Source organism: Hyposmocoma kahamanoa, unplaced genomic scaffold (assembly GCF_003589595.1).
Source record: "Hyposmocoma kahamanoa isolate Upper Pololo Valley unplaced genomic scaffold, ASM358959v1 144, whole genome shotgun sequence".
Taxonomy (NCBI): Eukaryota; Metazoa; Arthropoda; class Insecta; order Lepidoptera; family Cosmopterigidae; genus Hyposmocoma; species Hyposmocoma kahamanoa.
The window spans coordinates 45824-63282 of record NW_020653513.1 but is presented as its reverse complement, the minus strand read 5'-3'; the positions used below and the strand labels follow the sequence as shown (position 1 = coordinate 63282).

General features: G+C 36.2%; 2 protein-coding genes across 2 annotated transcripts in view; one reads left to right on the top strand and one right to left on the bottom strand.

Moving 5' to 3' along the window:
• The first annotated feature begins 497 nt into the window (after positions 1-497).
• On the top strand, positions 498-1543 carry LOC113240504. Its single transcript, XM_026477834.1, has 2 exons — positions 498-1081; positions 1222-1543. Exons 1-2 carry the CDS (start codon positions 498-500, stop codon positions 1541-1543), a joined length of 906 nt encoding a protein of 301 aa, XP_026333619.1.
• Positions 1544-4462: 2919 nt separating this feature from the next.
• Positions 4463-17459, bottom strand: part of LOC113240489 (sensory neuron membrane protein 2-like) — a 30998-nt gene continuing 18001 nt past the window's right edge. Inside the window, exons 5-10 of the mRNA XM_026477814.1 lie at positions 15153-15244; positions 14666-14883; positions 13658-13783; positions 11727-11919; positions 5604-5729; positions 4463-4722 (exon numbers count right to left, since the gene is read on the bottom strand). Coding sequence (XP_026333599.1) covers positions 4495-4722; positions 5604-5729; positions 11727-11919; positions 13658-13783; positions 14666-14883; positions 15153-15244 — 983 coding nt within the window. The 3' untranslated portion in view covers positions 4463-4494. The remainder of the gene's footprint in view (positions 4723-5603; positions 5730-11726; positions 11920-13657; positions 13784-14665; positions 14884-15152; positions 15245-17459) is intronic.

Below are 17459 nucleotides of genomic sequence, written 5' to 3'. Positions count from 1 at the left end.
CGAGCCAGAGGCGACGGTCAAGACGCGAGACAAGTGAAAATGACAAATCCGCACGTGTATCAAACGACGTTTTTTAATGCATTTGCGAAAAAACTACATTGAAAGTAAAATAAAACAGTATTTAAAAAAAACTCATTTTCTGCTAGTAAATTAAAATAATGAAATACAACCACTGCAACCATTATTTAAAAGTCTATGGAAATATAATTCTAACGTGCTGTTTTTGTTTATTTTCTGTAATATCGGTCTGTAACCAATTTTCTTATTATGAAGTCCTGGTACTTTTGTTTAAACTTCTTTAGGAACCCGTGCACGGTAGTGAGATACAATTTATCTGTAATACATAAAACAAATACACAGTGAGGTCATAAGTATTGTCACACAGTAAAAACTTTTCGTTTAGTATGCTGGCCACAAAAAAGTTTATTGAATTCGAATTTCGAATTGTTCATGAAAATAAAAATGATTACTTTTTAGAATTTTACTCATTTTTAAATATGGAGTGGACGCTTAAAGAAGACCGTGTTGCAGTTATTGCGTTGCATCGTTGCGGTTACGCGCCAATTCAAATTTTTGACATACTGAAAAATTTTAATATAACCAAAAGATTCGTGTATCGTACCATCAAACGATACAATGAAGACTCTAGTGTAGATGACAGGTCAAGAAGTGGTCGCCCTCGGTCTGTTAGGACTCCAGCAGTGATAAAAGCTGTGAAGGCGCGAATTCAAAGAAATCCCAAACGTAAGCAGAAACTGTTGGCCCTTCAGATGGGGTTAAGCAGAACCACGGTGAAAAGGGTGTTAAATGAAGACTTAGGGCTTCGGGCATATCGAAGAAAAACAGGACATCGTTTGAATGATCGTCTAATGGACCTGAGACTGAAGAGATGCTGCGCTTTGTTGAAGCGGTACGCGGGAAAAAAATATCGGGAAATTCTTTTTTCAGATGAAAAAATTTTTACCGTAGAAGAGAGCTACAACAAACAAAATGATAAGGTGTACGCACACAGTAGTGCAGCAAGCAAGCGAGCAACCGTATTCCGCGTGTCCAACGAGGTCATTTTCCATCCTCGCTCATGGTATGGTTGGGAGTTTCTTATTGGGGCTTAACAGAGGTACATTTTTGTGAGAAAGGTGTAAAAACGAATGCAGTTGTGTATCAAAATACAGTCCTGACGAACCTTGTGGAACCTGTTTCTCATACCATGTTCAATAACAGGCACTGGGTATTCCAACAAGATTCGGCGCCAGCTAATAGAGCGAAGAGTACACAAGACTGGCTGGCGGCGCGTGCAATCGACTTCATCCGGCACGAAGACTGGCCCTCCTCCAGTCCAGATTTGAATCCGTTAGGTTACAAGATATGGCAACACTTGGAGGAAAAGGCGTGCTCAAAGCCTCATCCCAATTTGGAGTCACTCAAGACATCCTTGATTAAGGCAGCCGCCGATATTGACATGGACCTCGTTCGTGCTGCGATAGACAACTGGCCGCGCAGATTGAAAGCCTGTATTCAAAATCACGGAGGTCATTTTGAATAAACTTTAGTGTCATAAGAATCTATGTTTTGTTAAGTTCATTTTGGTATATAAATGGTAACATAATGAATAAACTTGTTTCAATTATTTTATATTAAACATGTGACAGAATTTATGACCTGACTAGGTATATACATAAAAATCTCGCCTGTCACCCATTCAGGGGTAGGCAGAGACCTCCACTCGATACGTTCATTATATAGTATTTGTAAATAAATATAAGTTTTAATGACGAATGACTTACGTCACAAAGCACATAAATATTAAATAAATATACAACTTCTTTAGTTCTGTGCTTAAGATTTGAAACAACAGTAAATTAAAAAAAAATGTAAAAGTAAAAAGCACTAGTGCGAAAATTCCAACTTTCGGCACGATTTGTAGTGCGAAAAATACCACGTTTTGAGCAACTGTATTAAAAAATTTATTATGTCAAAAATGTACCGACAACGGCACATCAGACTACACATTTTTGTTCGAAAATCGCCTCCAGTGCAACGAATACAAATATATTAAGTAATGTTGATACATGAATACATACAAAATCTATAATAAAATTAATTCATAAAATAAAACTATAAATAAATATATCAAATGTAAATAAATATTTCATAAGCTAACATGTGGAGTCTGAACAATCCCAAAACTTCAAAAGAGCACCCTTGAAAACCCGAACCGAAGGCGACTGTATGACCTCGACCGGGAGAAGGTTCCACATACCGGCAGCATTAACTGTGAACGAATCCGAATAAAAGTTTCGTATTTCGTTTCGCATTCCTGTCTGTGTTTTACAGGTTAACGCGTGAAATACAATCGTGTCGCATGATTTTTGTTTCCGGGTTTACCAATATTAATTTCTAATTAATTCTGACTGAAAACATGAAAAAAACCTTTATTTCCTCGCATAAACTTTGCTTTTGTGGTTAGGACGGAGAAATGTTGAAATTTGCTTTAGGGAAAGTTAGAAATTTTCGGGCTTCTCTTTATGTAAAGACAAAAAGGGAACAAAATACATATTTCAAATCAATAGTATATTTCAACCAAAATTATTGAAATTGATGACAAAGAACATTTTGAATCTTTGTGAACTGCCGTATGTACTATAACAAAGTTTTCATAGTTTCGTATGTAGACAGACACTCATGAATTTGTGGACTTTATAAGTATAGTACTTATAAAGTCCATTAAAATAACATCAGTCACCACAAGTTTCTAGTTTAACTTCCTAAGACAGTACAAACCACCATAATAAAAGCGTTAAACGACATTAAAATATATGAAATGTAATTGCTTCAGTATGTATGGCTTTGTATGAAAAACTTATTTTTCTAGATAAACTATGGTGATATAGTGTAATTGCGCTAAATTTGAATGAGATCATTTCATTATAATGTATACTCGGCGTTTACGTGGTCATATGAATAATATCATCTGGGGGTCTGAATCACATATTATATATATTGTCAATTACAGGTGGCCTTATGATGTAAAAGAAAATTATTATAAATAAAATACACACCAAATCGCGTGAATCAACACTCGAATAAACACACACATTACACAACTTTACATATTTTCATTTTCCATTTTAATACTGGCTGTGTTTTGCTATTTACTTTGTTTACTAATGTTAACTTTATATATCTATGTAGCAGTTTCGATTTTTGTTCTTCAAAATATTAAGTGATACGGAACAAACGAGTCATGTGCGTGATGGTAAGTTACACGCCTGTCCATAATAGTTCCAGTGCCACTCAGAGCTTTAAATCGCAAAGATCTGAAGGGCATTGCCATTGCGCCTGTCACCCTGAGACACAAGTTGACAAGTCCCAAGTGCCTGTAATTTCACCAACACCCTTAGCCTTCAAAACCGGAATGCAGTAATGCTAACATTACTTCTAGGCGGCAGAAATAGGCAAGGTGGCAGTACTTCCCTGGACGAACTCTTTTTAACAACGAGCTCTACTGCTGCTAAAGAAGCTTTACCACAGAGTTTTTGTTTTGTTTCCTTGGTTTCAAATTTATTACTGTATTATCAACAAACTCGAGACAGTCCCAGTTTCAAAACATTTGTTTGCAAGTTGAGATCGTTGTTAGCCCCGGCTCTTATGTATGGTATAATTATTAAGTAAATTATTGAATAAGCACGAAAAATCCGTAAAAAGTGTACCGGGAGTACCGGTAGCGAGCTAAACCCAATACCGGACATCATAATTTTAGGAACCGTAACGGTTCTGCAGGGTCTAATCGTCAGCCTCCTGCAGTTACAGTAAGTATAATTGATCATTAATAGGGCCCGGATTAATATGTAATTACATACTTTTGATTTCAATAATTGATGTTCATTAATTGTTTTCTACACAAAAAATGATATTTAGAATAAATTTCATCACGGAATTTGAAATAATCCATATTAACGTGATAATTAATTTAATTAAAAAAAAATAAAAATGCATGCGTGCTTGAAAAAAAAATGTTTTAAATACACTAAAAAAACCAGTGTACTGTGAGAAAGATTAGAAGACAAGCTAGACGTGGCCTTACCCACTTGCGGACTTATGCAAATTCAAGTTTGCTCCAGTTACATTCTGTGACGTCGAAAGGTCATCAGCTAGTACAAGGCGTTATTCCGACCAAACAGACAGAATTTTAATTTTGAAAATTAATAAAAGAAACATGTAATTGTGTAATGTAACTATAACAGCAACGAAAATTAGATTGAGGTGGAATGAAACTTGTTGATTATTTTTATAATTAAGCGTAGTCTGTGTGAAAACAGTTTTTTTTTTATCATTTTTTCCCCATTTCAAGATGTTTTGCCCATTTTTTGTAGTTTATACTACATATTTATCCGAGCCCTAGTCATAAGAATATTTTCTGGCATGGTTTAGTTAACTGGGTATAATAAAAATGAGATATAAGGAGATAAGGGTAAAATAAAAATTAATGCACCACTATTGTACTTTATTACCTTGAGCACTAACATTAGGTCTAAGTATAAAGCTAACAGAATTGTTCTTTGGCCACATCGGCAGTCCTCCGGAGCGCACTAGGGCGATGGTGCTGATCGCAGCTATTATCATTGCAGTTACCAAAATCACCCATGGCACGATCCGTATGTGGCCTAGAAAAGCATGAGAACTTTGCAGATCTGCCAATATAGATGGTGGTAATTCTGCTCCCTGAAAAGGTATCATAAATATTAAGATGTTGCACTGTAACAATGTAATAGTGAATATTTATTTATTTATTTTTCGTTAGAGGTTTTATTGGCGACAATAGTAAAGAAATATCGTCGTCTTCATGCATTGTAATGAGTAATGGGTGGGTATAGTCCGCATTTATTCTTATTTATTGCTTTGACATGGCTCTATATATTTTTCCCCATAGACTAAACACAGTGGCTTTGGACAACAATTACCTTAGGTCATAGATAGAATTCTAAATTTGGACTTTGTCAGGATCTGTAGCATTGTATTTTTTTATGCTAGCTTAAAATTACATGAACATCGTTTGAGGAATGGCTTAGTTCCGTTATTGGCAATTTGTGTGGACGCCAGCAGTCAATGTCAAAAGCAGACAAACATTCTCTCGGTTTACTCTTGAAAAATGTTTAAAAAAATGTTACAGTGAATTTTATTATATTCTTAAATATAAATTGGAAAAGGTTCGAACATACCACAGTAATGGAGAAATACATATAGGTAAATACAATTTTTTTTTAACGCACACACTCATTTCACCGTACTAGGGAAACCTTGTATCGCGGGTGCCATGGACACGCACATAGACACCATAAATTACACCCACTCACGAGAGACATAAATATAGCTCATACAAACACTTATACAGGTCCAGGAAGCGAACCCGGGACAATTAAATTGAAGAAATTACAGGCCCATTAGACTTGTCAACTTATGACTTAGTGATGAAGTGGCAGTACCCCTCTCTTAGATTTTTGATAGGTGCACGACTTGTTCGTCTTTAGTATCATAAAAAAAGACGTATGAAAACGGGACTGTGATATCACCTAAATTCTACAAAACCAGAACAAGGTTATAACCTCTTCCATCCACAGGAGCGGGAAAAGTCCAGTAGGTACGTTGGCTACTTGCGGGGCCCCCGGCAGCTGGCGGAGTTCTATGTTGAACTGCATACGTTTAACTCCTTTCAAAACGACACCTGTGACCTAAAATATATAAAACGTTATTGTTATTAAATAATTTGTTTTAACGTCCCGTATAAGCTAGCAATTGATTTATTGCACATCACGACAACGACGTTTTACTACCATGATATTAATTTATCTTTTGTGAAATTACTCCACAATAGTATCAATCATGTCCAAAATGTATAACTGACTAGTTTTCTATTTTTGGCGATAATAAACGTTTAGAACCCTTTTCAACATTTCACATTTTGCATTATATACTTCTATTAATTTCGTTGTTATGTATACAATGATTACATTACAAGATTATGTTTAAGGTCGTAAATTTTGTGACACTGGTAACACAATCGGGATGAAAAACATTTTTTATGCCGCCATTTTGTCGTATCATAGATGTCATTCGTGCTTCGATTCTCGAACTCGAATGTTTTCTAGTCTCCGTAGTGTGTTTGTTAAATTGTTGTGTGTTGTTGTTAAAGTTTATGCATATTGTTAATATTTTGTAATAGTTATTTTAAATGGTAGAAAATGAGAACTGCCACCTTTTCCAATTCCGGTAAAAATAGGAAGTTTGGTACACCTGCATTCATACTTTGACAATGACATTTCTTTGTTTACATTTTGGACATCTAATTAACCAATTTAAACATCAGGAAATCCTCAACGAGGCGAAGGGTTATGACTTCCACCGACTAAAACCTGATGGTGTTCCATCTCAGTTACAGGAGCGCTTTCGCATTCTTCCGCGACGTCTGTGTGCCAGTATAGGGCAATCTAGATTGGCATACATTTTTATACCAAAACGGAATTGTAAAGCAAGTCAGCAGGGCTAAAAAAGCCGCATTGGCAGAATCATAATATGATTCTAATACGATTCATATTTCAAATCGCAAAAAGGTTACTTAACTGACATTCATATTATGAATTGCTATCAATTCATATAACGCAATTCATCTATTTGACATTGTTGTATAGGAATGCGTAAAATGGTCCACAAAATAAGGATTGCTTTTATGTCAAACAGGAGAATCGTAAGAAGTTACTTGAGAGCAACATTTTACAATTCATTTCGTTATATTATTTAGAAAACTCATTAAAAATTGCTGATTTCAGACTATATGAAGACTTTTTAGTGCGCGCGTAAGTCACGGAACGATATTATACCGTTGCAGGAGCTCTTCGAATATTTGAACTTTCGTTCCAATTCCCGAACTCCGAATTTAACGGACTTCATAGATTAAAGAAAAGTGTGTATCGTGAACCATATAGGAACTTGTGCCTTATTTGCCCGGGCAGGAGGTGGAAAGAGTATAATCGGAATTCGAAAAATGGTCCCACCATTTTACGAAAATTAGAGGAATTGCTACAGAATTGCAAGGAATTCTGTAATTGAATTGCTTTTAGCAGAATTGCAAGATTTGATTTCGTGCAATTCTGCCCCGATCACAGTAAATGAAACTATTATTTTCGGATTTAAATCGTGTATGTTTTTTCGAACAAACCAACGTATCGGACCTTTCACAGGTCCCATGGTCATGGCTGACGAAGATGTTGATATAGACTATGTGTAACAACAATCGCGAAAACCTAGGAACTCGGTCGGATCATAATGACTCAGAATGTGTATTTGTAACATTTTTCAGACGGAGACGACCTCGGTGGCTTAGACTGTGTGCGCGAGGAGACTCGTGTTGGTTTCAAGGCGGGATCAATATGGGAAATTAACTTTCCTAAATTTTTTGAGTCTTCTGGGTAATGCGTTAATTCGATACCTTTAATAAATAGTGTTTTACGCCTATTTTATTTTTTTGGTCATTTTTTTAAACAACCATTTTCATTTACTAATATAATGATTTTTGAGAAAAAAAAATAAAGAAAAAAAAAACTAAATTCGAACAAAAAATGAATTTCGTGCAAAAAAAAACGATACAAAAAAACAGAACAGGTCCAAAAATTAAGCTGGCGTAGTGTTCATTGGTGGAGGTATAGAATTAGTGTGGTTGTTTTATGCATTGTTATTATTGTCATTACCTTTGTGATTTGTATCATAAAGAAACAAATGAATTTGAATATTTATAATACTATTGTTCATAATGGTAAGTTTGTCAAATTTAAGTTACTTATTTACTACAAAGATCTATCTTGGCTACGTCACATTTCTGTAATGCAATTACAACATCAAAAAAATCTTACGTGTTTTTCCAATGTCCTTGGCGATTATCACGTAACTTTGACGTCTATAGAGTCAATTAAACGTCATTAAATACTACTTAACCATTAACTGCGAAGTTCTCAATAGCATTGTTGAGAAATGATGAATTACAGATACCCGGCAGATCCAATTCGGAAATGTACTCTATATTGGTTATGCTTTGGGTGTTCTCAGACATGGCATAGTACATAGAACTCCCTGCTGTTCGGGTAGCTGTCTTTCACTTTCTTTTGTTTTTCTATGTTTCAGCATTGTGGCTGGGTTAACTTCATTCACGGGCCAAGTAAATATACAGTGTGGTGTGTATCTACGTTTAGGGTGTATTGAGAGGCTGTTTCGTCTTCTATTTAGATAGATAGATTGATAGTACGTTTTTTCAGCACAAATACAAATAGAAACAAAACAATTACAATCACTTTATAGGGTACAACATAAAAGCACATAACACACAAAGCACATGTTCTATGTCATATCATTATTAATTTTATACACATTTATGTAAAAAACATACTGCGAGAAAAACAAACAAATACTATAAGACCTGATAAAATTTTAATGTACCTATGACTACTGTTTTTGCTGAAGTGGCCCTGACTCAGCAGAAATACTGTACACCGAGAGAGATCAAACTGCTGTGCAGGTTTTCTACCTGTACCATATGATGAGCGATCGCAGTCCAGTCTAGTAAGCCATGAACTAGCCTAGTAAGCCATGCCACCAAAGTGCATCACACGCAAATATATATACCTAACTCTAAATACTATTTATATGTATATATCAAGTAAAAGTGTAAAATGTAAACAAGCAAATATTGTAAATAGTGTAAGCAATGAAGGTAAGCAATATAAATAATAATGTAACTTTACAAACTTAATATTAAATTATAACAATAGCCACCAAATATGAATATATAGGTACGGAATTTAGGTTTACAGGTATCAAACGCATTGATTAGGGAAATATCTATCTAGCGAGACACATCTGCTCGGACAATAGATGTTTTTTGTATTCACGCTTAAATCGTTTTTTATTATTGATGTCACGCAATGGAGGAGGAATATTATTCCAGCACTTACTGGCGCGATACCTGAAACCGCCGCGAAAAGCAGTCGTTCTGTGTTTTGGGATGTTAATAAACATTTTTAGAAACTAATCGGAACTTATTATCCCTTACACTTTGTGACCAATTAATTTTGTGGTGTAGATAATCAGGTTCCCGGGTTTTAACTACATCAAACGTTAGGCAGGCCAAATATAGCTTCTGACGGGCTTCAATTTTCAGAATGCCGAATTTGTTTAGAAAGGGCGTGATATGTTTGCGAGGAGGAATTCGAAAACAATAGCGAGCACAAGAATTTTGCACTCGCTGAATCAGTTTTTTAGAGCTTTTTTTGAGACAGCCACTATACACCGTAATGCAATAGTTCAGCCTAGATAATACCAGTGCCTCACAAAGCAGAACTCTCAGATCCTGGCTGATATAAGATCCAAAATTGTACAGAACTTTGAGGCGATAGAAGCAAGAGCGTGCGACGTCCAATACAGAATTCTCAAAGCGCAGCTCACTATCCATTTGCAACCTAAGATTCCTAGCCGAGCTGACTCTTTCTATAGCCACACTACGAGAGCCAAGTATCAAATATTTTGATTTAGGCCACTAAATGTCAATTTACAACGAGGCCGTTAGAAAAACACCAAGCAGAAATACGAATCAGATCATCATTTAACCCACCAACCATAGCGTTCAAGTCATCAGCATTGCCTGAAATGTAAATTTGTAAGTCGTCAGCATATAAGTGAAACCGGCAATTCAAAATACATTTAGCCAAATCACTGCTGAACAAAATGAAAAGTAAAGGTTCAAGAATGAAGCCTTGCGGGATGCCATTTCGGATTGTTTTAAGGCCTGATTCGATGTTGGTACTATCAGAGTTTTGCATGACTACTTTTGATAACGTCCATTTAGGTAACTACTAAATCAAGATATGCAATTGTGGTCAAGACCATAATAAGACATTTTTGAAAGTAGCATTTGAAAGTTAATGGAATCGAACGCACGCGAGGAGTCCAGCAAACATAAAATCGAACCCCTACCAATGTTTTAAGAAGCGAGGATGTTATCAACGACATCTAAAAGAGCTATTGCAGCGCTCCGCTGCTTGCGAAATGGATTTCATTTGCTTCACAATAGCGCATAAGTTGGCCATGGACTACCTTCTCTAAGTATTCAAAATAAGTGAGGTCATGCATGCATGTACCGTTGTTATCAGGAATATCGAGAAAAGCTTCATTCATAGCATCAGGATCGCGCTAAAATGCAGGAAGTTCAGGCTCATTTTTGAAAGGGACAACTGTATTCTTCAATATTTTCCAATTTTAATTTGGGATTATTTAAATTTAAGTTAATTTGCTGACCAAAAAAGCGGTTTTTTCGTGGTGAAGACTGGCATTAACAAAGTGTTTCAACATTTTGTATTGACTTTTGTGTGTATCACTATTGGTGATACGGTACTGACGCTGTGCATCATCTCTGAGTTTCATGATATGACAAACATTATCAGTAAACCACGATTGTTGCATATCCCTAATTACAACTTGCTTCATTAGGGCCTGTCTGTCCATTAAATGTATAATAAAAGTATTGAAAAATGCTACCATTTCGTTCACGTCACTCATTTCAGCTATCCCATCCCAGCCTATCCTCTCGATATCAGTGTCGAACCGTTTCAAATCAATACTTTTAATTGGTCGGCATGAAATTACTTAAGGGCAAGTTTTTGGGCGTTTTATTTTAAATTCAGTCATAACAATTGCATGGCCATCGAACTCAGGACGATGATCTACATCTACCTGTAGGAGCGGAGCATCTGAACAAACCAAATCTATCAAAGTAGCACTTGTTGACGTGAAGTGTGTTGGCTCACTAACTCGATTTGAAAGATTTGTATAATTCTATATTTCAAAAACTCATTATTATTATTATTATTACGGGGTTGGATAGTAAGAAGAACCCAATGATTGACACATCAAATTCATTTATTACCATTGGCATACGTTTTATCTCGTACCATGTTCTCGTACTCGTTTTATCGTCTTTTCTTTATGACGAATAGTGCTTACACTTCTTTCGCTTCAGGGTGAGTAATTATGTGAGTCGCGTTTTTTGAGTCGCGTAATTTTGCGCGTATATTAAAGTCCGGGTTGTCCGGTTCTCACGCGCGCAATTACGACCGAACTTCAGTCGCACTGTGTGATGTGCTTGTGCAGGTGGAGGGAGGGGGAACATTTATGCGTATATGGTAGTATTTTACAAATTGATCTGGATTTTTACATAAACTTTTAACAGCTCACGCTTTAACCTTTCCATATTGAGCGGATGAAGCTTAGCTTTTTTCTTTTTCTAACATCATCAAACGCTTCACAAATGGACACTATGTTTAAGGGATCCGTAATACTATGTGACACAAACACCTGTGCAAATGCTTAAAAGCAACTGAATAAATACGTTCGTTTGGCGCCCCATGGCACCCAGCTGAATTTTATTTAGTCGAACTAAGAGATTCGAAAAACGCGACTCACACCTCACAAAATCACACTCGTCTGACCTGACCCTTACTTAGTAATGTTAATTAGGTGTATAAATAGAGAAAGGTGCAAAGTGTCAGTGGCAAATTCATAGCCAGTAATAAGAAGTCGTGAATTGAAGATTACTCAAGATTTCTGAAAAAATTTTTTATGGAAGATTTGCTTCAAAATTTTTTTTTAATGAATAAAAATTAATCGTAGACTCTGGTCATGCTTACCGGGTCCAAATAAACATAGCTGTTGTGTTTTTCCTTATCGGGTTTGATGTCGCTGCCAGGATGGAAGTACTGCAATAGTTCCTCTGAAGCGAGGTAGAAATGTGGCAAAGAGGCGACTGCTGGGGCTCCTTGACAGGGTTCGAGATTGATTACGCCCATCAGGAGGCATCCATCGTGGCTGCCACTCCAATTCCTGTACAATATGAGTTGGTAAAGTCAGACAAGTTCCATATTTTCACCATTTTGTGGAATTGTAAAGAAAGGCGCCGCCTTCTGCGGGTTTTTAAGTAGTTAGCGTTGGGTTCACCGAGTGTTTTTTTTTATTATGATACCAAGTGACCGGTCGAACAAAACAAAGTTCGAAAAAACAAAATGAAAACAGAACAGGTCCTTAAATTAAAAGCAAAGGCTCCTTGACAGGGTTCGAGATTGATTACGCCCATCAGGAGACATCCATCGTGGCCGCCACTCCAATTCCTTTACAATATGTGTTGGTAAAGTCAGACAAGTTCTATATCTTCACCATTTTGCGGAATTGTAAAGAAAGGGCTCCTTCTGGCACCGCCTTCTGTGGGTTTTTAAGTAATTATTTAGCGTTGAGCTCATCGAGTTTTTTTTATTACAATACGAAGCGACGGATCGAACATGTCTTGTGCTTGGTAGTAAGTGACCCGCCTCATTCATTGCAGTGCCGCACAGAGCTTCAAATCGCAAAGATCTGAGAGACACTGCCACTACGTCCGTAACCCTGAGACATAAGTTGACAAGTCCCATATGCCTGTAATTTCACCAGCACCCTTAACCTTCAAAACTTCAAGGCATTAATGCTTACAACTACTTGGAGGCAGAAATAGGTAAGGTGGCAGTTACGTGGCAGTAATTCCCTGGACGAACTCTTTCACAAGGAGCTCTACTGCTCCTAAAAGTGTTTATTGTTCAAATTACGTGAAGAGTAAAAGAAGTGGAATATTTTTTTCATCTCACTAGCTCGGAAAGGCTTTCTTTCTCGTTAGAAATCTGCGCGCAAAATCGTTTTTGCATGATAGCGGGCAAAAGATTTTTGAAATTCGAACTTGACGTTGCATGGACTGTGGTGTACATAACTTTTTTTTGATGAAAAACAAATTCACACACGTTCAAATAAGCCACTTGTCGTACATTATTTATTTATGTAATATAAATCCGTTGATATATTTCATTCCTATCATTGTTGACATTAAATTGACAATGATAACTAATTGTGTTTATTAAATTCTTTTAATTCGTTGAAGATCTAAAATAATTTCAATAATCACATAATCACACAAAATAAAACTACAAGCAAGACTAAAAATTGAAGAGGTGTAAATTCAGAACGCATCCGAAGAGAAACCTTTTCTTTTAATTTAGAAAATTGTTGTTTTATAGTTCAATTGTTTTTCTTTCATCTACCATTTCCCTCGCCCAATGAGGTGGAAAGTTGTGTGTTTCGCTCGGCAGCAAAGTTGTTTTGCGTCTCGTGTCTTGAAACCCTCGCTACGCTCAGGAATCTATTTTTATCTTAGCTTCCTTCGCTTGCTCAGGTTTTAACACAAGCACGCGCGTCAAACAACAACCTTGCAGCCTTGCATAATAAATAACTATTTCAAATTTGAATGGGATTAGAGGTATCCTCTTTTCCAACAAAAAAAAGAATCGTCGAAATCGGTTCAGAAATGTCATATTATTAAGTAATTATTGTATGTGTTGATAACTAAAATAATAATGTGACAACCCTACGGCCCGCCGAACAGTAAGGCTAGCACGACAAAGTGCGACTTGCGCGAGATCTTTATGCGAGAATATATTATCTCGAGCATTATGTTGCTCTGGCGCTAGTCGCGCCCTGTCGTGCCAGCCCTGCTGGTGGGAATTGCACTATTTGTTTTATTGTATTAGGGATAGATACTAACTTGCGACAGAAGCATTTATTGGCGGGCACGGCGCTCTTCGCCGCAAGTGCAGACTCCGATATCTCGTAGTAATATGACGATAGATCGAAGATGTTCCTCTTGCCGACAAGACTGACATACAACGACCTGAGATCATGAAATATAATACTTATAATATAATAATGCAATAATAACGTGTTAAACAACCAGACGACTTCCCAGAAATAATTTCAAAATAACCAAAAGTCCCACAAACTATATTTGAATTTTAAAATTAACTGCTTCTGTAGTCGAACGGTTCAAATCATGCTGGACTGCCACGCCGAGGTCCCGGGTTCGATTCCCGGGTCGGGAGAAATATTTGTATAGCCTACAATTATTTCTCACGCGAGTTTATGTGTAACTTATGAGTCTACCTATGTATGTCTCTACTGCACCCGCGATACAGGGTTTCCCTAGTACATGGCTATGAGTGTGTCCGTTGTTTTTATTATTAATTGTAATTTAAGAAAACTCGTCGTTCAAACAGCACTACATGTCAATGAAGAATGCATGACGTCTACTACTGACTTCTAGGTAAACAAAGTATTCAATTTGCACTTGTCACTTGCATGAATTTTACTTATTGATTGAGTACTGTTCTCAATCCAAAAATTTTAGTCGTTAGCTGAAAAGTGGTTAAATGGAGCAAAAACCACAAGGTAATAACCGAATGGTGAATACAGTGACGTTCCTTTGCTTACCTACGAATGACGTCGTCTCGTGTGGTTTTGTTTGAACATGTTTCATTACAAAGTACGATTCACATTATTAGGCATTTCAGATTTACTAAAAATTTTATTTTCAGATTTAGAACTTCCTAGAGCAATAGAACTAAAATAAGAAGTTCTATAAAAATAGAGCTTGTTATACAATATAGATGAACCAACACATAATAGGAGTACCTGGGCATTGTTTGCAGGAATCGTCAACATTTTAGTGTCAACAAAAAAATAATTGTACTTTCAGCGGAAAAACTTTAACACTTACCTGCAAATATCGGGCTCAAAAGTATACAATCTCTTTGGAACGTGGTTCGGATTGATGGGAGGGAATATAGAGGAATCTGATCCATTCAGCATGCCGCAATATTTATCTCCCCACTGGCTCATCACATTTTTTCCTTTATAGGAGACTATATGGCCTAAATCGTATACGTTCTCGGTACCACGTATCATCTCGTATGGACCAGACTCCGTTCGGTTTAACTGCGGAAGTTAAGATAATGATATCGAGTTAGGGAGTGTGATTCTTCGCAGGTTTGATGTTTATAATTACACTTCAGTGAAGGAGACTGAATCAAGACGGAGAAAGAATTAAGGTGAACAAAAAAATATATGCGCATCCTGGATAAAGACAAATTACGAAATGGTTTTCTAGTTAAAAAAAGTTTTAAAATGTTCTGTATTCTCGGTAGCATACTGCGGGATCTAGTATTGAAGAGATATTGAGAAACAGTATTATATTTATTACTTACATGGGAGAACATGGAGAAATAAAATCCTTTTCCATCTTCCGATGGTCGCATTGTTGGTGGCATGTCTGCTTTTATTTTACCGCATACCAGTCCTACAGAAAATAGTATTCCAAAGATAGCATAAAACATTAACCATTTGACCGTCATAGACGCTTTAAAGCATCAATGAAACCATATATTATTTGTATATTCAAAGTTGCATTTTATGTCCAGTTATGTTTTACTTAAAGTAAAGTAATTTATAAAAATAACTGCTTCAACATGTGTATAATTATTTACAATAAATTACCAAACGAAATTAAATTGTTACAAGGACATACTTTTAAATTAAAATTGACAAAATGGCTTTTGACACATTGCTTCTATAGTAATAAAGAATACTTAGAATTTACAAATTCATTACATTAATTAGAAACTATAGAGACTAAAGAAACATTGAATCCCATTAATATTTGCACATCTGCTTGCAGGTTGAATACGATGTACCTAATTTTACTTAAGACCTTTGTAATTACTGTATTCTGGCAAATAAACGTATTCTATTCTATTCTATTCTTTAACTTAGAAGAATTGAATTAATAAAAGGTTAAAATTCATAACATGTCACATCACCAGACTTTGCGTCTAGGAAACAAAACTAGTTATTGTTACTGGCGGTCAAAAGGTTAATTGAGTATATTCGTTTGTTTCGTATTGTTAAAATAAAATAATTTGTAAAACATATTATGTTAGCGTAAACTGGAATGCTCTTTGGGAAATTTCAATATAAGTTATTTAATTAACAACTTTTGTTATTATAGTGGAAATAATGTGGTTTGCATTAATATTGCGTAACTTGGTCGATGACTTTATCATCTCAGTCAGCTGTGAAAAAAGGTTTGCAAAAGGGCTCGAAACGTTGGTTTGTTTGATAAAACAAATTTTACACGATTCAGATGAGGAAATATAGATTCATTTCTATGTGTAACAACCGCGAATAACCTAAGATTTCAAAATGTAAAACACTCTATAGCAAGTAGTGGTGAATCTGCAAAAGCAAACAAAAGCAATCCTATTTACGTGTAGAGCTCACTTTGTTTGCCTCGTTGCTTCTTATTGTTCGTTGCGTGCTTCATTTCATGCTTCGGATAAAACCACGTAATTGAAATATGCAGTCGTAATTTGAAGCTTATAATAACTTTGTAAATTATAAATTACTTTTGCCTTTACTTAGTTAACTTTATCCGAACTCCAATATGAAGTCGAAGCCTTAAAGCTTCGAAGAGACGTCGTCATCGGAAGCAATACAACTTTGGTGAGAACGAGATTTCTATATATATTTTAACCGATTTCAAAAATGAGACTTCTTGTAGGACTCCACTGTTCAATCATATGGACGGTAATTTTTTCTTCATTCTTTATTACTTCATATTTTTCTTTTTTTTATAATACGAAGTCACGGGACGAACAAGTCGTGCGCATGATGGTAAGCGACACGCCTATCAATAACAGTTGTAGTGCCACTCAGAGCATTAAATAAACGCAAAGATCTTAGAGGCACTGCCACTGCGCCTGAGACGTAAGTTGACAAGTCCCATGTGCCTGTAATTTCACCAGCACCCTTACCCTTCAAAATCGGAATACAGGAATCCTCACATTATTGCTTGGGACAGGAATAGGTAAAGTAGCAGTATTTCCCTGGATGAACTCTTTCACAAGTTCTACTGCTACAGACAAAATCTAAGCACAATTTGCGCACTGACATCCGTCCGAAACAATTACTGTCAAATAAGTAATATTCGACAAATTAAAAGACAAGTATCAAGTATGGAGCTTCATTCGCCTCACGCGTCTTTTCATTTGGTCAAGTATTGCTTATTTGATAGTAATTGTTTCGGACGGATGTCGAACGGAGATCAAGAGTAGACCCCTCGTTCCTAATCCGAGATTACACAAGTGACTTGTGCATTAAGTCCGTTTCTAATCCGAGAAAATGCGTATATCGCTTGTCTGCTTATCTAGAGATAAAATGGGATCATAGAATGGGATGTGACATTTCGGATCGATTTTTGAAATAAGATTTGTAATAGCGCTTTATGTATTTTCTCATCTATACATCGGAATTGGAGTGCCAACTCCAATTGGTTGAGGGTGTCCAATTGCTACTTGGATTGGGTTCGTGTCTGGCTGACTCACAAGAACGGTGCAACAAGGAAACATGTGACGACGAGTATCGGAGTTGTTTGTTATAATTGTATACACGAGTTGTCCTTATTTATATTTACAATGTTCGCGACCAGAGGAGACAGTTACTGCAAAGTATTATTT

Excerpts from the sequence above, each read along its gene's own strand:
- LOC113240504 (XM_026477834.1), top strand. The coding sequence starts at position 498 with ATGGAGTGGACGCTTAAAGAAGACCGTGTTGCAGTTATTGCGTTGCAT. Across the intron at positions 1,082-1,221 it reads ATTTTCCATCCTCGCTCATG|GCACTGGGTATTCCAACAAG; the intron begins GTATGGTTGGGA and ends GTTCAATAACAG.